The sequence below is a fragment of the Apus apus genome, chromosome 2, assembly GCF_020740795.1.
Source record: "Apus apus isolate bApuApu2 chromosome 2, bApuApu2.pri.cur, whole genome shotgun sequence".
Classification (NCBI taxonomy): Eukaryota; Metazoa; Chordata; class Aves; order Apodiformes; family Apodidae; genus Apus; species Apus apus.
The window spans coordinates 7228460-7249684 of NC_067283.1; the positions used below are offsets into that span (position 1 = coordinate 7228460).

Genomic DNA, 21225 nt, shown 5'->3' on the forward strand with positions numbered 1-21225 from the left:
GGTCAGTGTAAGAAGGTGGTTAAGCAGAGGCACAGGTGATGCTGAAGAGCAGGGCAAGCATATGATACAACCCGTGCCTCCCAGTACTTTTATCAGCTCAGAACCTCCCTGTATCAGCTGCGATTCCTGTATATTCAATAATTCTATTCATGAACTTGCTCAGTTTGCTCTTGAACTCATATAAATTTTCAGCAATCCTTTGGCAAGGATTTCCATGTCACTCTGGACAGCTGCCTGCTGTGCAAAGAATCACCTCCTTTTATTTTACATCTGGCCCTTACAAGTTTTATTTTATTTTGCAAACCTCCATGTCCTGCATTAAAAGAAACTGAATGGTCAAGACACAGCCACCCTCCCCATGCCACCTATGATTTTGAAGCTTCCCATCTTCCTCCCTCAGTCTCTTTACAGACTAAACGGTCCTGGAAGACTTAACTGAAAGCTACTCCAAATCTCTGGTCAATCTTTCTGCTGTTCTGTGAAGATTTTAAAGTTTTACTAATATTCATTTTTGAAGTTACTATACATTTTCCGTAACCCTATGAAAATTAGTCCAAACTTGTTCCTCCAAATGCTTCTAACCTTACCAAGTAGATCACATGTGCCCAAGCAAAGCATTGGCATCCTCTATTCTCTCTGAATCCCTATGTGGAAGACTCCATATGGACCATTCTTCCCCCATGAACAATCATCCTTCCAGCAAAGGTTAGAGACGCTCACAGTGATCATCTCTGCAGCTACAGCTTGATGCTGTGAGTCCAGATTTTGCTATTTAAACTGCCTGCACCTTCAATCAGCTGTAAAATGGAAATGAAGGAAGGGACAGGGCAGGACAGAGGGCTTCCTATGCGAGGGAAATGGAAGGTGATGGGGTAACAGGACAATTGACTGTGGGGAATAATACAGATCACAGAAAGCCAAAGGAAGCAGGAAGAGAAAACAGCCTCAGCTGGCAAGAAAATGGAAAAAGAACATGGAGAAAGGGGTGAAAAGAAATACCATGTCACAAACACCTGTTGGGGAGCCACTGGAGACAGAGGGGTGGAAAATGCAGATCAAGCAAATAGCCAAAAAAGAAGAAACTGCAACCAAGTGGACACTGAAACAATTATTAGAACTGATAAGCAGAGACCAGGGTTAGAGAAGTAAAGAAAATGGGAATATGATGAGTCATCAGAAACATGAAAAAAGATGAGTCTGACAAAGAAATCTGACGTGAAAAAAAAAACAAAAAAAACCCAAACAAAACCAAAACAAATAAACAAAAACCAAACAGAAAAGGTGACATTTGGAATAAATGAGAGAAGACTCTGTATTGATTCTGGCAACTTTACAATTTTAAACACATTTTTAATATTAAATATTTTATCTAACTCCTGCCTACTGAAGATCTAGCTTCTCCTTCCATCACTGCAGTGTTACTCTGTCCTAATCTCACTACCACTCCACAATTTTCTTGTTCCAGTGAGTGTTGCTCTGAGTGTTGCAAGTTTTGTAATGCACTTTCTCTGAAGATTAAAAAAAAAAGAGAGAAAAATATACAAGGAATAAATATAAAGAAGTTCACTACTACTTTCTCATAATTTTCTTTGTTCACAAATCAACCACATGTTCATGAACCACTTCTTTTTGAGGAAAAAAAAACCTTCAACCCTCCCTCTCCAAACTACAAATTTGATCTTTGCAGCAGCAACAAAATATGGGGGAATGGTGCAATTGTTCTGGAATGAAAATTATGTGCTTTTTCCAATTACAAGTGAAGCAGGAAAGCAGGAAGGTGTGTTGCCAGGGTTGGGGTCTTTTTGTAGCTTTAGCAACAGTCTCACAAGAACAGATATTTAGCAGACCAAAGTACCAAAATCAAAAAAAGCTGTGTGAAAATCTCAGCTTCAACTTATTTATTTTAAGAATGCCCTGTCTTTGTGATTATGGCAAAAAGACCGAAAATGTGCAATTAATGCAATTTACCATCTCCGAAAGTAGATGGAAAATAAAATCAATCAAAAGGTGTTTTGTTCTTTGATGAAATTGTGTTTTCTAGGCCATTCTTGTTCGATTTTAATGCTTGGAGCTGACAATGTGGGAAAGAGAGGAGGAAGGTAGAAGTGGGCTCTGCTGTAAGTCGCAGCTTGTTTCTGGCTGCTTGCCTGCCTCATGGGCTGCACTTCCCCTGCTCTCTGCAGGCAGCACAAACCAAGGGAGCAGATTCCTTTGGAAGAAGCTGGATTCCACTCAGCCATAAGTCCTGGGCTGACAGAAGCTTCTCACAAGGCTTACGAAAAGAAAAAGGGAACAACCAAAGGAAAAGGCTCCAAAATCCATGACACTCATGATATATAAGAGCTGGCAGCGTTACTTTCACCACTGCCAGGCTTGATAGTTTATCTTTGCTTGACGTTATTGCCCCTCCCCACATGTGGTCAATAATTCACTCACTGCTTCTGAGCTCACACACACACATGCCTCGCCCTTTTCAGCCTCCCTGCCCCAGTATATCTTAGATAGTATTTATTTTAAGGGTTTACAGCATATTGCTTTCTGAGCACTAATTCTAAACACCTGCCCAATCCTATTTGCAGTGAAGAGTTTCTCTTGGACTCCCATATCCTGCTTCAGAAAGATTTCAACATTGACCATCTTCTCTCTTGGATGGTCTTCTTGAATGTTCTTCATTTAGTCTGAGTCTCAGAAGGGATCCAGAGAAAAAAGACACACAAGTCAAGCTCTGGCTAATCTCTCAGCTACTGAAAGCCCTATCCTAGTTCTGACATATCCTACTATGTTCAAATAGCTATTTTTCAATACCAAATTATTTATTTCATTTAAAAGACTTCATTTCATGCCCCACATCCTCTGCTTCTCTAACTCCTTTATCTGCACTATCAAAGACAGAAACTCAGAATTATCTTACACTCAGCTCTGAAAAAAAAGTGATGCAAAAGTAGCTCCACCTACTACTGCATCAACTTCTGGTGGAGGCTTTGGTTCTTTCCTGTATTCTAGGCAATTTCTGCACTGTCATAATATACTTCCACAATTCGCCTGTATCTCACATGCCTACATTTATTTCAAAATATATAAATTTTTCCATTGGATTAAGTTACTATAAAAATAAAAACAAAATCTTTCAAAAAAAAAAAGAAGAGATTAAGCTGATGGGTATGATTAACTTGGAAGTCAGCTTCAAAACTACTTCACTGAGTTACACGTTTAGAGCCTGTGCGGAATTACACCTTATCCTAAATTTTGATACATTTCCACCCACCATTACACAATCAAACATTATCAGTGTGTGTTACTTCACACGTTATATTTTCTCCTAAGAGAATGGAATCAAACCACCCAGGATCCAGTCCTCCTACCCCTGCAGGGCTCAGTGGGTGTCAGCACACTGCAGACAATGACACAGACAATTGATCCAGAAGGTACCAGATGAGAAGAGGCTTTCTTCTGCTAGGCTTCAAGACACAGTGCTAACCCCTCCCCTCCCACCCAAGCTATTTTTCCCTCCCATTGTCATGAAGATATCAATGACTTCTGCAACTAAAACCAATTCTGCACCTAAATCTGGAACAAAAATGACCTGGAGTCTGACTCCCAATTAACTGTTTCACACCTCCTTAATGCATTTCCTTCCAAAATGTTAGAGACAGGGTCTGACCACAGTTATTTTAATTACAAATTAATAGTACTTGGCTTTTCAATGCTTTGATCAGCCAGAGCAATAGGCCTATAATAGCCTTTCAATCTGAAGTCCACACTTTCAGTTGGCAGAAAGAGTAAGTTGAGGGCAAGTAAAGGCTGGTCCAGAACCATGCAGAAGGTTTTTTTGGATGACTGGTGTCTAGCTCCTAAGAAACAAGTTTATGGCCAGAGTAAGTGCTGTAATTAACTACTCATGATAAAAGCAAGAAGGTAACCTTGAGAAGAACTGAGAGTGGATGAAACAGCACTAAAACTTTTGCAAATGATCCATAACAAGGTCAAATAAAGAACCAAAACAGCTGTTCAGTTCAAGTTGCTCTACATATTTACTGCAATTTAGTACTAGCTTTAGAAAATTCCATTAAGAACAGAAAATTCGGTGTATTTCATTCAGGTATACACACAAAATTTAATTAATTGTAATTCTCTGTAAGAAGGAAAGTATCTCTTGGAACCTAGTAAGCTTGTGAGCATGCAAACCACAGAAATTACATATGCAGCAAGTAGATGAAGTCATTTTTTGTGCATGGAAAAAATATGCTCTGTGTCAGATTGGAAGGAAGTGAAATGATGAGAACTATCCTCTCCAAGTCTGTCAAAAGCAGAATTACACCTGGTAACTGGGAACAGCAATCTCTACAGCAGAAGAGACCTGCTACTGGATTAACATCTGTTATCAGGCCTTCAGCAGAGAAGCTCTGATAAAATTCTGTGATACTGTTTCAGCAGTGATCACAGTGTGCTCTGGTTTCCCTCAAATAATGTAATTAATACTTTCACTGCCTTTTGGCAATTTATATTGATAAAAATAGTATTAGACATCAGGAAGAAATTCTTCACCATAAGGGTACTGAGGCACTGGAATAGGTTGCCCAGGGAGGTTGTGAAAGCCCCCTCCCTGGAGGTGTTCAAGGCCAGGTTGGATGAGGCTTGTGCAGCCTGGTCTAGTGGAAGGTGTCCTTGCTTATAGCAGGGAGGTTGGAACCTGATGATCTTTAAGGTCCCTTCCAACCTTAACCATTCTATGATTCCATGATTCTAGTGAAAAAAGTTTTAAAATACAAACTTTGTTTTCTGTATTATAAATTCTGAAATAAGGAAGAACACAGCAGAAATTCCAGCCTTCCAACCCAAAACATTCTATGATTCTATGAAATGACAAGAGATTTGCTTTCCTTTATCCTGAAAATACAGGCATACAAGCTGAAACTTCAGATATGGATTTGCTAATACATCACTTTCTCAGTAGGAAAGCTTCAGTAATCACATTTTTTCTCATATCACTTAAGCCTGTTCTAATTTAAACAGATAATACACTGTAACTCAAGGGTTTACCAGTGTAGTCTGATGATAACACTCCAGGAATGTGCTTTTCACCTTGACCTCCCTTGATGCCAATTAAGCCATCAGTCCCAAGCACAGGCCGCTGTTGCTAGCACTTCAAAGCCCCAGTAGCACATCTGAAGCCTGCACCCTGAGCCCTCTGCACCCCAGCACCCGACTCCCAGCCCTGCCCCTGACTCAGCACCTGCCTCCTCATTCACTAACCTGGTTTTAGCTTCCACACCCACGGAGGCAGTGGAGCTTGCAGACTCCTCGGATACCGAGCGCTGAAGGACTGGTGTTAGCTGCTTGGTGCTGTCCACTTCTGTTTGGGCATCCTCTTCTGCAGACTGCTCTTTGACTTCTGTTTAAAAAGTAAGAATAGCATTCACTTATTATTTTATTTATTTTTACTACAAAAACAGCTGTAAGCTGCAAAGGTTATGTTTCATTTATAGACAAATTAATGGCTGTAACTACACTCACAGACACAACGAAATTGAAGAAGTAGAAACTATTATCCTTCACACCTAGCTAAAAAATGAAATGGAATGCTTATAAGTTATTTCCATACCACAGCACACCACTGTGAACTAAAGATGTTCAGTAAGTAATGGGGAATGGGCAGAGGGAACATTGTTCAAAGACAATCTTTCCATATGGTTGGTTCCAGTTTTAGACAATCTCAATCTCCTACAGCTCCTCTCCTCTTGTGCTCCTGCTCCATCATCCCTGAATAAACAATCAGGGCCAGCACACTATAATAAACCTTCTTCCCCTCTCAAATCAGCTTTAACTTTGATCAGTTCTCTTAACTAGTTAATTCCTGACTACACTAACATAGGGTTGAGGAGGTGAAGGAAGGAAGGACACACTTTATGCCAGCTTGAGCTTCATTCTGAACTGTAGGGTTACAAGCAATTTTTGCAGCATCCTTTTAATTCAGATTAGTTGTGAGACAGAAAGATATACACCTACAGCTGACAACATTACTATTTGCCTAGAAAGTCTGTTTCTGCTCAGAAATCTGAAACCAAGTTGCCACTGTCTGTGCAACTTAAATCCCTTTCCTCCTTGGTTCTCTCCTTCACACTGACTCAGATCTGCCCAGAGGACACAGCAACGTGCTGCTCCGAGTGCAGAGGGACAAGGACATTTGGCATTTCTGCATTCCTCCATACAACGATTTTTGAAACTCAAATAACATAGAAATATTAGGATTCTGGCAGATCTTCTTGGGCATATCCAGCTTAAGACACTGCTGCCTCTTATCAGTGTCCACAACAGCTGCATTTGTCCCCACAGGAGAGCCGGACAAAGGACCTGAGCCTGGGTCATACACCTCCAAGAACTGTTGGTGAACCTGGCTTTGTTTGAGCTAAGTGCCCAATACATACAGCTTTTTCAAAGGACTCCAGTTACAGAGTTAAGCATCAGAATATTTGAAGAATTTAAGCAGAAGATTAAAAAAAAAAAAATAATCATACACAACATGTCAAAATCTTATCAACTACCACAAAGGGTAAATGTCTCGAGTGGAGAAATGGATGGTTAGAAGAATCTGAAACATGGATAGGCATGCACAGAACCTTCTACAACCTTTAATCTTATTTGTAAAAGTACAATAAAAGAGAGGAAAATCCTCAGAACATAGAACTGCACAGCTTTGTCTGCAATACTGAAATAAGGCGCCTGCTTGAGCACACGGCAAAGGAGAAATCTTTGACTGATGTACAGAGATTGAAGTAAAATTATTATTTAACCTAGTGGGCTCATTTAGAAAGACAATGTATAATGTTTAAAACCTCGATGAAGGCATTCTGGAAACATACTGAAGAAAATCACAGAATTAAAAAAGAAAATAAAAGAGTAAAGACATTCCTGTTCCTGCCTGGGTGTGCCAGACACTTATTTGAGCTGGTGTAAAGTGGAATTGCTTCACCTATTTCAGTTAAACTACTCAGTAACATACATCTGAAATGTTTTTGGACCTCTGAAACATCAAAACATTACTACCTGTCTGAAAGACAAATGGCTTCTGTTAAACCCAGTCCACCAACTTATCCTGAAAAAAGATTAAAAAAAAAAAAAAAAGAAAAAGCTAGACAATCATTTGACACTAAATATACTGCTGGGAATAATCTCTTGTAATAGTAAATGGCTCTGTGCTGAAAACAAAACAAACCAAAACCCTACACCCTTAGTTTTTGGTATGTCTGAACAAACAATCCCTGCAATCATTCCCAGACAAGGATTCCTGTAACAGGCAGTATCCAGCAGAGCCATTCGTGATGGATCCTAGTGAGTTTTCAAAGTATGTTGCATCTCAAGGCTAATTTTGTGCAAGTAACCCTGAAATTATTAAGTACAGCCTCATGAAGAGCACAAAACATAAACACCTGTAAGCCAGACAGACGCCAAACTGCTAAAAACAAAACCCACAGCACAGCCCAGGACAACTGCAGATTAAGTCCTCAAGGAAGACCACCAGAAAACGTAGCCTTGGTCTGATCCATCTTGGTGACTTTCATTAACCCAGTTAAACTTTGGAAATGGAACTCTGCTTTACTGTGTGCCTGTAGAAACTTCCAAGTAAGCAAAAGCCATTTACTTTTTGCCAGCACTCATCTCATTATACATTAATGGGCACCATTACACTGGAAAGGGAAGTTCAAGGGCACTAACTCATTCTCAAGAACTCTGGACTGTGAGAGAAGACACAGATTGTTTCACGACACACAAGGACTATACGAGCTTACATCCTTATGGTGCTTTCCCCCCTGCTGTTTGCTTCCCTACGAAAGAAGGGACCCAAATTATACTAAATGAGACAAACAACATCTCAACTGCTGTCTCTGCAATAAACCAAACTGTGTCTCAATATGCTGTTGGAAGGCTGAAAACATGGTGCTCACCAAACAGAATGATAATAGAATTTATGTTAGCTGTGTGTGCCATACTTCAACTTTGTTAAAGTTCTCCAGAATAAGATTAAGGAAGTAACACATTTCATGAGTCAAACTCCCAGGAGATGGGAGTCCAGCACCAGCACGGCAAAGGGACAGTAGATACCCTCACACTGCTGCCTCAGAGATTATTTTGGAAGCATCTGGCGTCTACATTAACTGCTTTTCACTCTATTTAATGAACGTTCATCAGACTTGGTTTTGGCATCCTACTTTGAAGCTTCTGGGAAGAAGGGAACTACGAATGATTAAAAAATGTGAAGCTGATTTGCAGATTCATGTATGAAGTTTTACTTTACATCCTATTTTCACGACTGTTTCTGTCACAATGAAAGCCATACCCATGTATGATGCGTTTGTGAAGGAACTAAAAATTAATAAAGCTAATTGTGCAATTCTCAAATGTCTGTAAGTTGTTTGAGGTTTTTTATGTCACTATTCTTTACTAAAACATTAGGAAAATACTAGGAAACACAGCATTAAAAGCATTACTTTTTGAGGACAGTTACATCAATAGTTCTTCCCCACCTAACTGCTCAGGACAAAGGACTGAAAGGTCTTCTTTTCTTATCAAGGTTAAAGGAAATCCCCAAAAGTAGGAGTAAGGTTCCTATCCACTTGGGACACCATAAAGGGCAACACTTCCATACACTTTACAACCTGGGTAACATTCACAGAATCACAGCACAATTGAGGCTGGAGAGCATCCTGGAGGCCAACCTGTCCAGCCCCCTGCTCAAGCAGGACCACTCAGAGCTGGTTGTCTGGGATTGTGCCAGACAGCTTTTGAGCATCTTCAAGGATAGAGATATAAATAGCAGCAAAACAACAAAAAAAGGCCTAACACAGATAGGGGATCACTGGGATTGATAAGATATACAGCACATGTATTAAGTTTCTCTTACTTAACACTTTCATCACATTTGCCTAAGTAAGATGTATACATTGGGCTCTGGGTTGACAAGATAACCTTAGGTTTTGCAGTATTTAAGAAGTGATTTATAATTTTTCAAATGTGGAAAAAAAACTCTACAAAGTTTCCATATGTTTAGCATACAAAAACCTCTTCTTTTCATTATTATTTTTATTCCTCTTCCTAGAGCAGAACGAAGACTCAATAACAAACACCACACACCATTCTCAGCTGATGACGTGGGTTACCCACCTTCCTAATACTAGGTGGTCTCCTTACTTATATGTCTTACGTAGACACTTGTGCTGATAATTTCCCCCTTTCCTGCTCTATCTTCAGATGCCTTAGAAACCTCCCCCATGTAAGAAACATCCATGGGACATGCAAACTCACAGTTGGAGGCCCAAGTTTTTGTGAGCCCATCTGTGTCCATGGTTCCCCTGTAGACCCTCACATGCATGTGTGTGGGAAGGAGAGATTGGGGATGGCTGGAACTTTATTACATGATCACAGAGTTCTCTGGGTATGTGATGAAGCAAGAGTGATGGAGCAACACTGACTAAAGATCAAAAATGTTCTTTTGTTACAAACAATACTTTTTATTTATTTTAGTAATTGTAAGATGCTATTCTGCAACCATTGCAAGAGTAAAACTACAGCAAGATGAGGAGATTTATGTGTGGGCTCTGCTATAGCAACCAGGCAAAGAGAAGACACCACCATATCCAAAAGATTTTGGGGTGTTTTGTTTTTTAAGTTAGAAGCTACTTGCCAAGTCAAAAACTGAAAACACTGTAAGAGTTCTTCTACCAAAAAAAAAAAAAATCTCCTTTAAAATCCTATAATATTCAGTATATAGTGACACTGGGTGGGGGGAAATATCAATAGAGCTGTCAAAAACAAAGTAAATATTCTAGTGCTCTTTAGATAAAATGAGTTGACTGTTTAACCACTTTACTGAATGGGTCTCTACTATGAGACCTACTGCTAATTTGACAGAAAACAAAGCAAATGTCATGAGCTTCTAAAACTTCCAGTAAGAACAGAGAGTATTGCAGGCTGGAAAATACCAGCATCACCAAACACAGCAGGGACATTCCAGGGGTCTCAACTGTTGCTTACTGTGATGTTCAGCAAGAGGGAATAACAACAAGTTTTTAACCAGCAGATGCAATTGTTATTTTTGCACAAGGAAGGGGCAGTGCTGCATCAGAAAACAGCTAATGGGAGGTGTTTTTCACATCCTCGCTGGGGTGTAGGGAAGTACAAACAACACCAAAATGCTCCAGTTTCTAGTAGCTTACACAGATAAAGAAACCAGGTCAAAGTAGCAACACTGTAGCAACAACTGGAATAGAAATTTTAACAAGGGAGTGCAAATGATGAATTTTAAATGCCCATCTAGTACTATAATTACCAAGCTTCACTCACTGTCTCAACTCAGGAAAAAAAATAAGTTTCCATTAGTCAGACTTTATAACTGTTACTCGTCAGGACACAATTTAATAGAAACATCATTTCTGCCACTGTCTGAGACACACAGGCTGCCACACACAGCAACCACTTCCACGCAGAAATCTTTCACATACTGTAATTTCATATCACAGAATAGGGGATACAGGGGTTGGAAGGGACCTCTGGAGATCACCTAGTCCAACCCCTTCCTGCTAGAGCAGGATCCTCTAGAGCAGATCACACAGGAACACGTCCAGCTCTCTCAACCTTTATCTGGTAGATGCTCCAGCCCGTTAATCACCTGAGTGGCCTGTGCCAATCTCTCCAGTAGTCCCTTGTCCTACTTGAGCTGGGGAGCCCAGAACTGCAGAGAGTGCTCCAGGTGAGGCCTCACCAGTGCAGAGCAGAGGGGGAGGAGAACCTCCCTCGACCTGCTGGCCACACTCTTCCTAATGCACCCCAGGATGTATGTACAGGTGTGTATAGATAAGTACAGCATGTATGAACACAAAGGAACAAGTTGGCATGCTGGTAACTGGTCCTGTGCAGATCACCTACAACAGTTCTGGACAGCACCCAGACAAGGCAAGGCACACTGAAAGACACACAGAGGATGACAGCTGCAAACAGCTACTGCTATTACTTGGGCTGCACTGAGTTTGTAGCCATCTGTTCTTGCCTGCTGAAAACACAACTGTGGCAGAGAAAGGGGGGAAAAAAACATAGAATCGTAGAATGCCAGGTTGGAAGGGACCTCAAGGATCATCTGATCCAACCTTTCTAGGTACTACTATAGTTTATACGAGATAGGTCAGCACTGTGTCCAGCTGAGACTTAAAAACTGTCCAGTGTGGGGAAATTTACCACTTCCCTTGAGAGACAATTCCAGTGACTGACTGCCCTCATGGTGAAAAAGGTACCTCTTGTGCCCATCACCTCTTGTCTTTTCCATGTGACTCCTTGTAAATAGGGAGTCTCCATCTTCTCGGTAGCCACCCTTTAAGTACTAGAACATGGTAATAAGGTCTCCCCAAAGCCTTCTTTTCTCAAGGCTGAATAAACCCAGTTTTCTCAGCCTCTCCTCATATGTCAGGTCCTCCAGTCCTCTGATCATCCTCGTGGCCCCTCTCTGCACCCTCTCCAGCCTGTCCACATCCTTCTTGTAGAGCGGGGACCAGAACTGAAGTTGGAGTGTGACAGTAATCACCACATGCAAGAACTATTTCTCCATGGACACTTCATCTGAAGTCAACGTTTTAAAATTTTATTCACAACAATAAACAACAAAACATCCAACCACACCAGAAGTTTTTTGTTAGTTTTTTTGCAAGTGCCACATGTTGTATTCTCTTTTAAAACCACCACTTATCTACTTTTTCCTAACTGAAGGACATCACAGTGATGCAACAGTTGCTATAGGGAGAAGAAAGGCAGCAGTTATTCTGTTCTGTACATTACAGTGTGTATTTTGGTACTTTTCATTCAAACAAAACTCCTATTCATTAAATACATTTTATAAAGAAAATAACTTCGTGCAAATTTAGTGGCTATAAAATAAAAAGGTTTTCAATTTAGGACCATTAAAACTGTAATGTTGGTAATTCTAAACACAAGACACCATATTATGGATAACCAGCTCCCAGTGATCCATGATGGAGAACTGCCTAGTTTCAACAGCACTTATCTGATTATTTTTCCATTAATTCATTCAGGTCTTTTTGAAACCCATGTAAATTCTTCATGCCCAAAGCATCCAGTAGCAATAAATTCTATAATTTACATAGATGCTGAGTGCAAAGGCACCTACTTTTGTGCTCTGAACATGAACTGATGTCACCTAATTTTTGTGCTGCAAAACAAAATTAATTCTCATTCCCTGTTCATTTTCTCCATACCACTCATCCTTTTATGGGACCCTATTAAATTCTTCCCCAGTCCTGTCATTTCAGGCTGAAGTCTTTAACCTTAACTGATCCCCTCACAGAAGCTATTATTTACTTTTTGTACTCAGTGGCCTTTCCTGCACTTTCCCACTTGCAGCTCATTCTTTTGGAGAAGGGGAGGCAGAATTGCACATGGCATTTAACATGGGGAGGGGCTTTTCACCAGAGGGCAGTGATAGGACAAGGGGCAATGGTTTTAAACTGAAAGAGGGGAAATTTAGGCTAGACATCAGAAAGAAATTCTTCACCAAGAGGATAGTAAAGCACTGGAATAGGTTGCCCAGGGAGGTTGTGGAAGGTCCCTCCCTGGAGGTATTCAAGGCCAGGTTGGATGACGGTTGTGCAGCCTGGTCTAATGGGAAGTGTCTCTGCTCATAGCAGGGAGGTTGGAACCTGATGATCTTCTGTGATTCCATGATTCCTCACCATTCTATGCTGTCATGCCACAGGTTTAGAAAGCAACAGCAAAAAAAGCATACTAATGTTTTTTTTCCCCCCTTATCCCCTTGCCAGTAATTCTTGGAATTTTATTTCCTTCTTTGACTTATACAAACTCCTGCATATCTTGGAAGAACTTCAGTACTACTTGCTCAGGTAGCAACAGCTATGTGACAGCTCATTTTTTTCATACAAAATTAGCAAGGTGATTTTCCCTTGCACGTTCTCTTACATGCAATACTACTGAGCAATTTCATTTTCTATGGTCAGTTGCAGGCGGGTACCTCTTTAATTATCCTAAATAAGTTTTTTTTAAGTTAGCTACCTTCTTTCCTTTTGCACCTGACCTAATAAAGGGTTACCAGGACAGATGCTTATGGGAGTCCAAAGCCAATCTCATTTATACTATTATTTTAATTAGGTGGGACTGTGGTCTCAATTTCTCTGAGATTTCTTCTATCAAACTGCAGAGTTGGCCTCAACACAGCATTACCTAAAAATGAGATCCACAGAACTAAAACATACACAAAAGAGCACTGTTTCCAGTGAGGAAAAGAGAGCAGCACACACAATAGAACCACAGAATCATAGATACATGCTACTATTTCAATATATTTGACTGCTAACGTCAACACAAATTCTACTATCATGTCACTAACAACACAGCAACCATGTTAGGCTTCAGGGCAAAGGGAAGATGGCATATTCTGAGTCCTCATAATAATAACGAGGACAAGAAATATTAGTTGTCTGAACACATATGCAAGCACATTTTTAAGCACATTTTTGTCCCAAATACTTATGGACAAATCTAATCTACAGGTAATGTCCTCAGTGGTGTCAATTCTTCCTTTCATTCACTTCAGAAATTATAAGCAACACAGTGATGAGGCCTAAGTACCTGTCTGAAAAGAACCAAGTGGATTTTGAAAGGTCTTGGGTGTTAACAAGTTGGCAAGAGCTTTTGCCATTGATCCACCCAAATCAGAACTTGCTCTCAGGTGTGTTTTCCTTGTCCTAGTGTGAGGCTCTGCTCAGTATGGCTCATAGTGGTACAAAAGGTGACTATCTTCTCTAAGAAGAAAATAAAATTTTCTCTAGACAAGGGTTTTTTCAAGCTGCTTCAAAGCTGATGAGTCCAAAATTCTCTGGCAGTTTGTACACAGATAAATTTCCTCCACTGAGAAGTTTGTTTCCTGTTCTGTGCTTTGCCCCAAGACAAAAGAGGCTGATCAGAGGAAGACTTCAAAGGAGTTATCATGTGGTCCAACAAGAAGTGAACTGGCCAGGCAATGTCACTGGGTTTGACAATAACATTACTAACAATAACACAGGCAAGGAGCTATAGGTTGATAAAATCATACAGATCCTTTTACGTGTTATCAATTCTGAAGCCACCAGACAACATGGGGAGATAAGGGTCTGTTATTAGGTACTAATTTTAAGAACTGGTTGACATGGTGTGGATCATAAACAGAAGACCAGATGGATGTACTACGAGTTTCCCAGGAGACTCAGCAGTTAAAATAACTTTATTTTGTTGCACTTCACCCAAATCAGTCTCTGAATCTCAACATTTTTATGTGAGACAAAGACAGGAAGGGTTACAAATGTTCTCAAAAAAAAAAAAAAAAAAAAAGAGTGAATAATCAAAGAAGTAACACCGAGAATTCAGTTCCAGTCCATTTAAATGCAGAATCAAGAAAATACCATGTACAGAAAACTGCTGAAACTAAGTTGGGGAAAATGAAGCAGAAGACAAGTCTTCATTAATAGCAAAGGGCCGCCAAACCTACAATAAGCTTATCAGGATGTTTGTTAAATTATTTATTTCTTTACATTAGCAATTTTATATCTGCATATGTGTGCAGACAGAGGCATGTGCTCTCCAGACTTTTGTGCTTTGGGAGGTTTTTTTGGCCATTAGAGAGACTCACTCACCAGAAGAAAATTATTCTTATGGAGAGGAGCAACCCAAGGGCTCCTACAGGAGAACACAGCATTCTCCAACAAACTGTATTTTACTGATAGCTAGAAAGATGGAAGGTGTTGATGGCTGGAAGGTCTTGACAGGACCAGAGGCTATAGATGCAAACTGAAACACAGGAGGTTCCCTCTAAACATCAGCAAACACTTTTCTACTGCAACAGTGCCTGAACACTGGCACAAGTGGCCCAGAAGCAGTTGTGGAGTCTCCATCCTTGGAGATACTTAAAAGCTATCTGGACATAGTCCTGGTCAACCAGCTCTAGGTGGCTCTGCTTCAGCAGGGGGTTGGACCGAATGATGTCCAGAGGTCTCAGCCAACCTCAACCACGCTATGATGCTGTTGCTGCTAAAATGATGGGAGGGATGGGTAAACTCAACAGCAGCTGGATAGAGAAACAGCAGTGCAACATTACTGCTAGGAACCACAATGAAGAAAATTAAAGGGACAGCTGGAAAGTTCAATACAAAGCCGAGAAGCAAAACAGTCCCTAAGGGAGGACCCAAGAAATCAGCAAGAGGGTAATGGCTGGTGGGTAAAGGAAAGGAGTCTGCATTGAGGTTTGAGAAGCTGAAAGTTTATTGATTCAGTAGGAGCAATTGCCAGCACTGTCTTTTAGGAAAAAGTTGACTTAGGTCCAAACAATTGTTGTGTTTTGTTTTGTTTTATTGAAATTCCAAAATTTCCTTTTTCCAATTCCAAATCCCCCTCTCTTTCCATCTTCAGGAATTCTACCTTCATTTATACCCAAGCAAACGTGGCACTTGGCAGAAAACAGGCAGGCCCCAGGAATCCCTGCAGCTGGCAAGGAGAAGAGCCCAGACTGAAGCGATGGGAGCAGCACACAGCCTGCCCAGCTCTGCCTCTTCCCACATATGAGATTACAGAACTTCGTCAAGGGCACCAACTTGTTTCCTGGACTGCCCTTAAAGCAGCTGTGCCTTAGCATCACTGAAGAGCCACTTCAGGAAGAATTCTGCACACATACATACACACATTTTTTTAATAAACATTTCTGTGAACATTATGAATGGAAATATTTAGCACCAACATTCCCCCTTGCTTTTTTTCCCCTACAAGAGATTCAGCAGCTAGAAAATAACTCTCTATTCTAAGTGGGATGATATGCCCTTTTCCCGGGCCTGTGAAAGTTCTCCTTTCTCCTGCATTGCTCCCTTCCCTAAAAGTAGTGCTCATTACACCAAATACAACATTAATAACATGGATTTAGCTAATTTTAATGAAGTTGTGTTTCACAAAAGGGCATGAGAAATGCTAGATTCCAGAAACAGAAACAAACTCCCAAATCCAAACAAACAAGCAACAAAAACCTCACACAGTAAAAGAATTCTTGCTTATACTCAACATGTGAACCAAACATGAAAAGAAGCTAGAAGTACTGACTCAAAATATGTCAGAAGTTGCACATCAGGAGTTTTTGAATGGTCAGATTATCTCATTCTGTGTTTTGTAATATTACTATATTATGTTTTGGTTTGCCAGCTACTACAGCAAATTGTTGGCAAGTCCATTATTTGCAGGAAAACAAAATAAATGCCCTTTTTCGTTGAAGCAGAAACTCAAACTGAAACATAAATACACTTCAATTGGATTAACACAGTTTTACATGGAGCAACAAACTGGGATTACTCCTTCTCTCCCACTTTATTACCAATGCAGATAACTGCTTAAAATAAGTGTAGAGGAAGCAGTCTTTTCAATTAGTATGATTAAACCTCTATGAAGTCACATGGTGTTCAACCTCTAAAATACTGTAATTGCAATTCTGTCTCTGTCAAACTGCTCAAGATGATAATGCTCCTTCAAGCCTATTCTGGTTCCCCCTTGTAAAAATGGGATTTCAAACCTATGTATTTTGACTTCTTTTCACTTAAGAGTACAGCTTGGGCCCAGCACTGAAGGGATGGTGCATTGTTTCCAGCAGCAGATCCCGTGGTGTCTTTGTCTATAAGGATCTCCAGCACAGTGCTCCACTGCTGCCTGTACCTTCAGAAATGAGCATTACCCCCCTGTGACAGCCAGGATGATTCTGATGAAGGATAATGGAAAGACTGATCTAGATGCACTCTTGAGGCCTTAAAAATAATTATCTGTGTCCCTCTCTCCTCCAAAGTAAGAACTGCTCTCAGGTCTCTGTCAAGGAACTTCATTAATAATGACGTGTAAAGCAAAAAAATACAGTTTTCAATAAATTTCCTACACAAGAATGTACCAGAAGTTGTTAACCTTGAATTTCTTTTTGGTTTGGTTTGGTTTGGTTTTGTTTTAAACATATTTAAAATTTACAAATTATACAATACAGATTTTAACTCGCCACTTCTAATCACATTTATTATCCCCTTTTATAAGGCTGTTTCTAGCACATGGGATAGGAAAAGTAACAAATGGAATACAGGACACAATTAGAACTAGCCTAACTTTCGCCTGCTCTGTTGTTCTACAAACACCTGCTACAACTTTTTCACTTTCAGCTTTAATAACTGGTAAGTACCTATTTGTAGAAGCTGGAAAAGACCATCCAAGTTCACTACCACCAGCAGAAAAACGACTGGCAGAATGAAACAAATGCAGCATCCTTGTATTAAGCTTTAATCTGGACTCCCTCCACAAACAATTAACAGCACTTAAATTCAACACAAGTCATGACTACACACTCATGACACTCCCCAAAGCCTAGAGTCTCAAGTACAAAGCCTCAACATTGTTCAGTACCAAGCAAGGAAGAAGCAAGAGACCAGCATACACAGACAAAGCTCATCCTGCATTCACATGAGAATTTGTCTCCTCTTTCATGGCTTTCACCACTGCTACCATATTTCTTTGTGGCCTATATAATATGTTGCTGCAAAAATGGTTCTTTGGAGGTCCTCTACTTGTTCTCCATATGAATCTACATCAAGCACAGATCCTAGTATTTAAGAACTTCACAACTCTACCTCCTTTGCTTAGCAGCTTTGAGAGTAATTCAACAACTCCCTTAACTCAGCTGGCATGTCCATGCAGTTGCCACCCTGACCAGCAGCTGCTGCTGTTAAGTGTCTCTGAGCTTCCTTCCACTTTGCTCACTACATGTATAGGGCCACCTCATTACATGTATAAACTCTCCTGTCTCAATGCATTTTTAAGGCTTATTTCTGTCCAACTGACAAACTTCCACCAACTGGCCATGGCATCATCCTTCCTGGCAGGCTTAATCCTTCTACACATACTCAGTCCCTGGTTAAAAACAGGCAAATGGCTACAGACATGTGCCTGGCAAAGAGATGACACTTCTTCAGCATGGTCTGTATATTTTGTGTGTTAGCCCATCTGCTTGCCTCTTTAGACTCCTAGCCTGCCAGCACAGGAATCTCCAACTGTTACAACAACACTCGGTCCAGTACAACGAGATCCCTCTGGTCACAGCAGCATTTGGGGACCATCATAACAAACATTTACAAAAGCAAGAACCAAGATTTATCCTGTTTCCTAAGCAGCAGTAGAAAGAATTAACATTTGGTTACCCCGGTTATCCCTTTAGTATATAAACTGCTTCAGTTAGTTGAAGATACAGGTCAATAACTAGTATTGTACTTTGGCAAATACTCTAGAAGTAGCAGCTACTGCTTCAGAGCTTTTGCTTTTGTTAGATATAGACTTGCAAAACCAGAAGAGCTTCTATGTAACAACACTATGAAAGCACTCCCACTAGACGATTTAAAAGCAATTGGTTCAGGTTGTTTTAATTAATACAGGTTTAAATAGTACAGGGGTATTTTTCCTGTCTGCCCAAATGCACATCTTGTACTACAAAATTGGAGAAATATTTCTTGCCTATCAAAGTCCTGCATAATTAAATGCATTTCCAAGAGAGAAGCAATAACCAGACAGCATCAACTCTATAATTACCTGTTTCCACAGTGTTTTCTGTTTCTGCTGCCTCCAAACCATCCATACTGTCTTCATCCTCCACTGCAGTTTTTCCTCTACTCCGAGGCCTGCAAACATAAGAAGGGAAAACTCTTTTTAAAGTGAAAGCACTTTTAAAACCCTGGATAAATTTAAAACTTTAAGATTTAAATAATTTCATTTTGAGGGATAATTGTCAGCACTAAAATACGTAACACTCAAGCTAACCCATGGCTTGAGTACAAATCAGAAGCTTCCTCTTTTTTTTTTTAATTCACAAAGTACAATGACTAATTTTTACTGATCAAAACCACATTAAATCAGCAAGATTTTAAGGTAAAAACTAGGAGTTAACTATAGATAGATATGAGGGGACACAATCCAAAAATCTGGCCAGTAGTTACATATACTATAGATAGAAATCCATTCAGAGCATCCTTGGAAGAAATTTCTATAGAATGATAATGAAGCTAAAGCGATTAAATAGAAACACACATTATTTTCAGTGACACAAATATTTTGACACATCCAATAAAATATTATGAGAGATGACTAGAAGCCATCTCGTGAGGCACCTAGCACCTAGCAGATTTGCTTCAATTTAACCAAGGTCTGATGGAAAGCACACAGGTCTGTGCCACAGATTCCAGCCTTTTTATTTTCCTGCCTGGCTCTTCAACAACTAATGTGGTGGGCTGTTGAGAAGCCCAAGCATCCAGATTCCCAGCTGTTCAGCAGCCCACCGGAAAGGGTGCCAAGAGCTTGGCACCTCGCCTCCCAAATTTTCAGGCTACTTGGCAACCTGCTTGGCGTGCTGAAGAAGAGCCTGGGAGACCCTGGGAGTTTCTGATTCCAACTACACAAATTCTGAGTGGACTGGGGCATCTCAGCAGTTCCAACATTCCACAGCTCCCAGGCAACCATTCACCCAGCCAACATGCCTTGAATTGGGATGCCACACAGGCCAGCACACGGGCACCCCGCTTGCCCCCCTGAACAGAAAACCACCCCGGTTCCTCTTTCATAGAGGACTCTTGAAAGGTTTGGGTTTAGTTCTACGTTGGGAAGAAAACGTTATGGTTTAGGGGTTTTTTTGTTTTGTGGGCTTGCTTAAGTGATTAAATAATTCTAAATTTGTGTACTGTGTCTTATACTTAAATCTATCCAAAGCATTTCTGCAGAACTAGATCTGCTGAATCGTCTACAAAATAAACTCTATTGTGCAATATCTTTGGCTCCCATGGATCAAAGAGGAGAATGTGCACAGAACTGGAACCATCTTTTGGATCTACATGTGTTGCTGTCCTGCTAGAAGAGAAGTGACTGTCTTGGACTACCTAACAAGATCCCTTCAAATTGTGTTGGGAACAGTTAAAGAATTAAAATGAGGCTCAAACCAAAGCATGAAACAAAACACTTGATTTACAAAGGAGTTGGGCATTGGGAGTAGAGGAAAAAGAGAAGAGATGAAGACAGAGGACTTTTCTTGGCGTCCCTATGAAATGTGTTCAGAACAAAGCTGAAAAACATGGGTGCAGTGGCAACCCTAGGGATTTGTATCTTTCCCCTCGCCTGCTTATCCCTAAGCAGTGATAGAACACAGCTAACACACAAAATGATTAATAGCCATCTCAGACAAGACAGAAGCCAGCATCCCCTTCAGTTATTTGCCATTCCATAAGCTTCCAGCGTAGCTTCTTAAAACCAACATTTCACACATATTTAAACCAGAATAAACTGCACAGAGACCAGAATAAACTGCCTGACACTCCTCCCTTCAGCCACCATGTCAGCTCATCCACCATCCAGCCATCGGTGAGCTGACTGGAAGGTGGACATGCCTTCTGAGAGCGGGAAGGACATGAATGTTTCTCTCAGTAGCACCTGAGATTGTCATATAGATTTACTCCTATGTATAACGAAGAGTAGGGAGTAAAACAAATGAAACATCAAACTCATCGGATAGAATCAGCTCATCCAGCAAGACTGAGATACAGCAAGAAAGAGGTAACACGCTTTGATACTGAGAAGAACAATGCAGCTGGTAAGAAAACAAAAGCATTTAAGCATTATATTTCCTGTAATTCTTCACAACATCCCAGCACATCTGCGAGCACCGAACGAGAGATGGGAATGCAGGCAAGTGAAATCACTTCCCTTGGTGCAGGACCGCTCAAAAGCTTTGCAGAACACAGACAGCTAAGAACTGGGATTATTTCTAAATCCTATCCCAATTATTCTCCTACCAACTATCCATCTGCAATGCAAAGTTACAACTTTGTACTAAACCAGGATTACTTTGAAATCATCACAAAGGCAAATGATAATTCTGCTTCCTCACAAGTAATCCATTCCAGTATCCTCCAATGCAACCCTATAGGTGAAAGTCACTGGATACTGAAAGATTATGATTGTTTATGTTTACTTAATAATTTATATATGGCATTAGGTTTTCTATTAAAACTACATTTCGTGTATTAAACAACGAAGTACCTCACAAAGCATTTTTAAACATTTTGTTTAAGCAAGAGCACTATCCACTCCTTAAACTCCCTACCGTATTTTAGCAACTTATTTACTAAGAAA

At 40.3% G+C, this 21225-nt stretch overlaps 1 protein-coding gene across 11 annotated transcripts in view; it reads right to left on the reverse strand.

Moving 5' to 3' along the window:
* The window catches only part of KMT2C (lysine methyltransferase 2C), a 195650-nt gene that overhangs the window by 129197 nt on the left and 45228 nt on the right, over positions 1-21225 (reverse strand). For all 11 annotated transcript variants that reach the window (XM_051611813.1, XM_051611821.1, XM_051611823.1 and 8 more), the window contains 2 exons: positions 18640-18728; positions 5254-5392 (listed from right to left, as the gene is read on the reverse strand). In XM_051611813.1, the coding sequence (XP_051467773.1) occupies positions 5254-5392; positions 18640-18728 (228 nt within the window). The remainder of the gene's footprint in view (positions 1-5253; positions 5393-18639; positions 18729-21225) is intronic.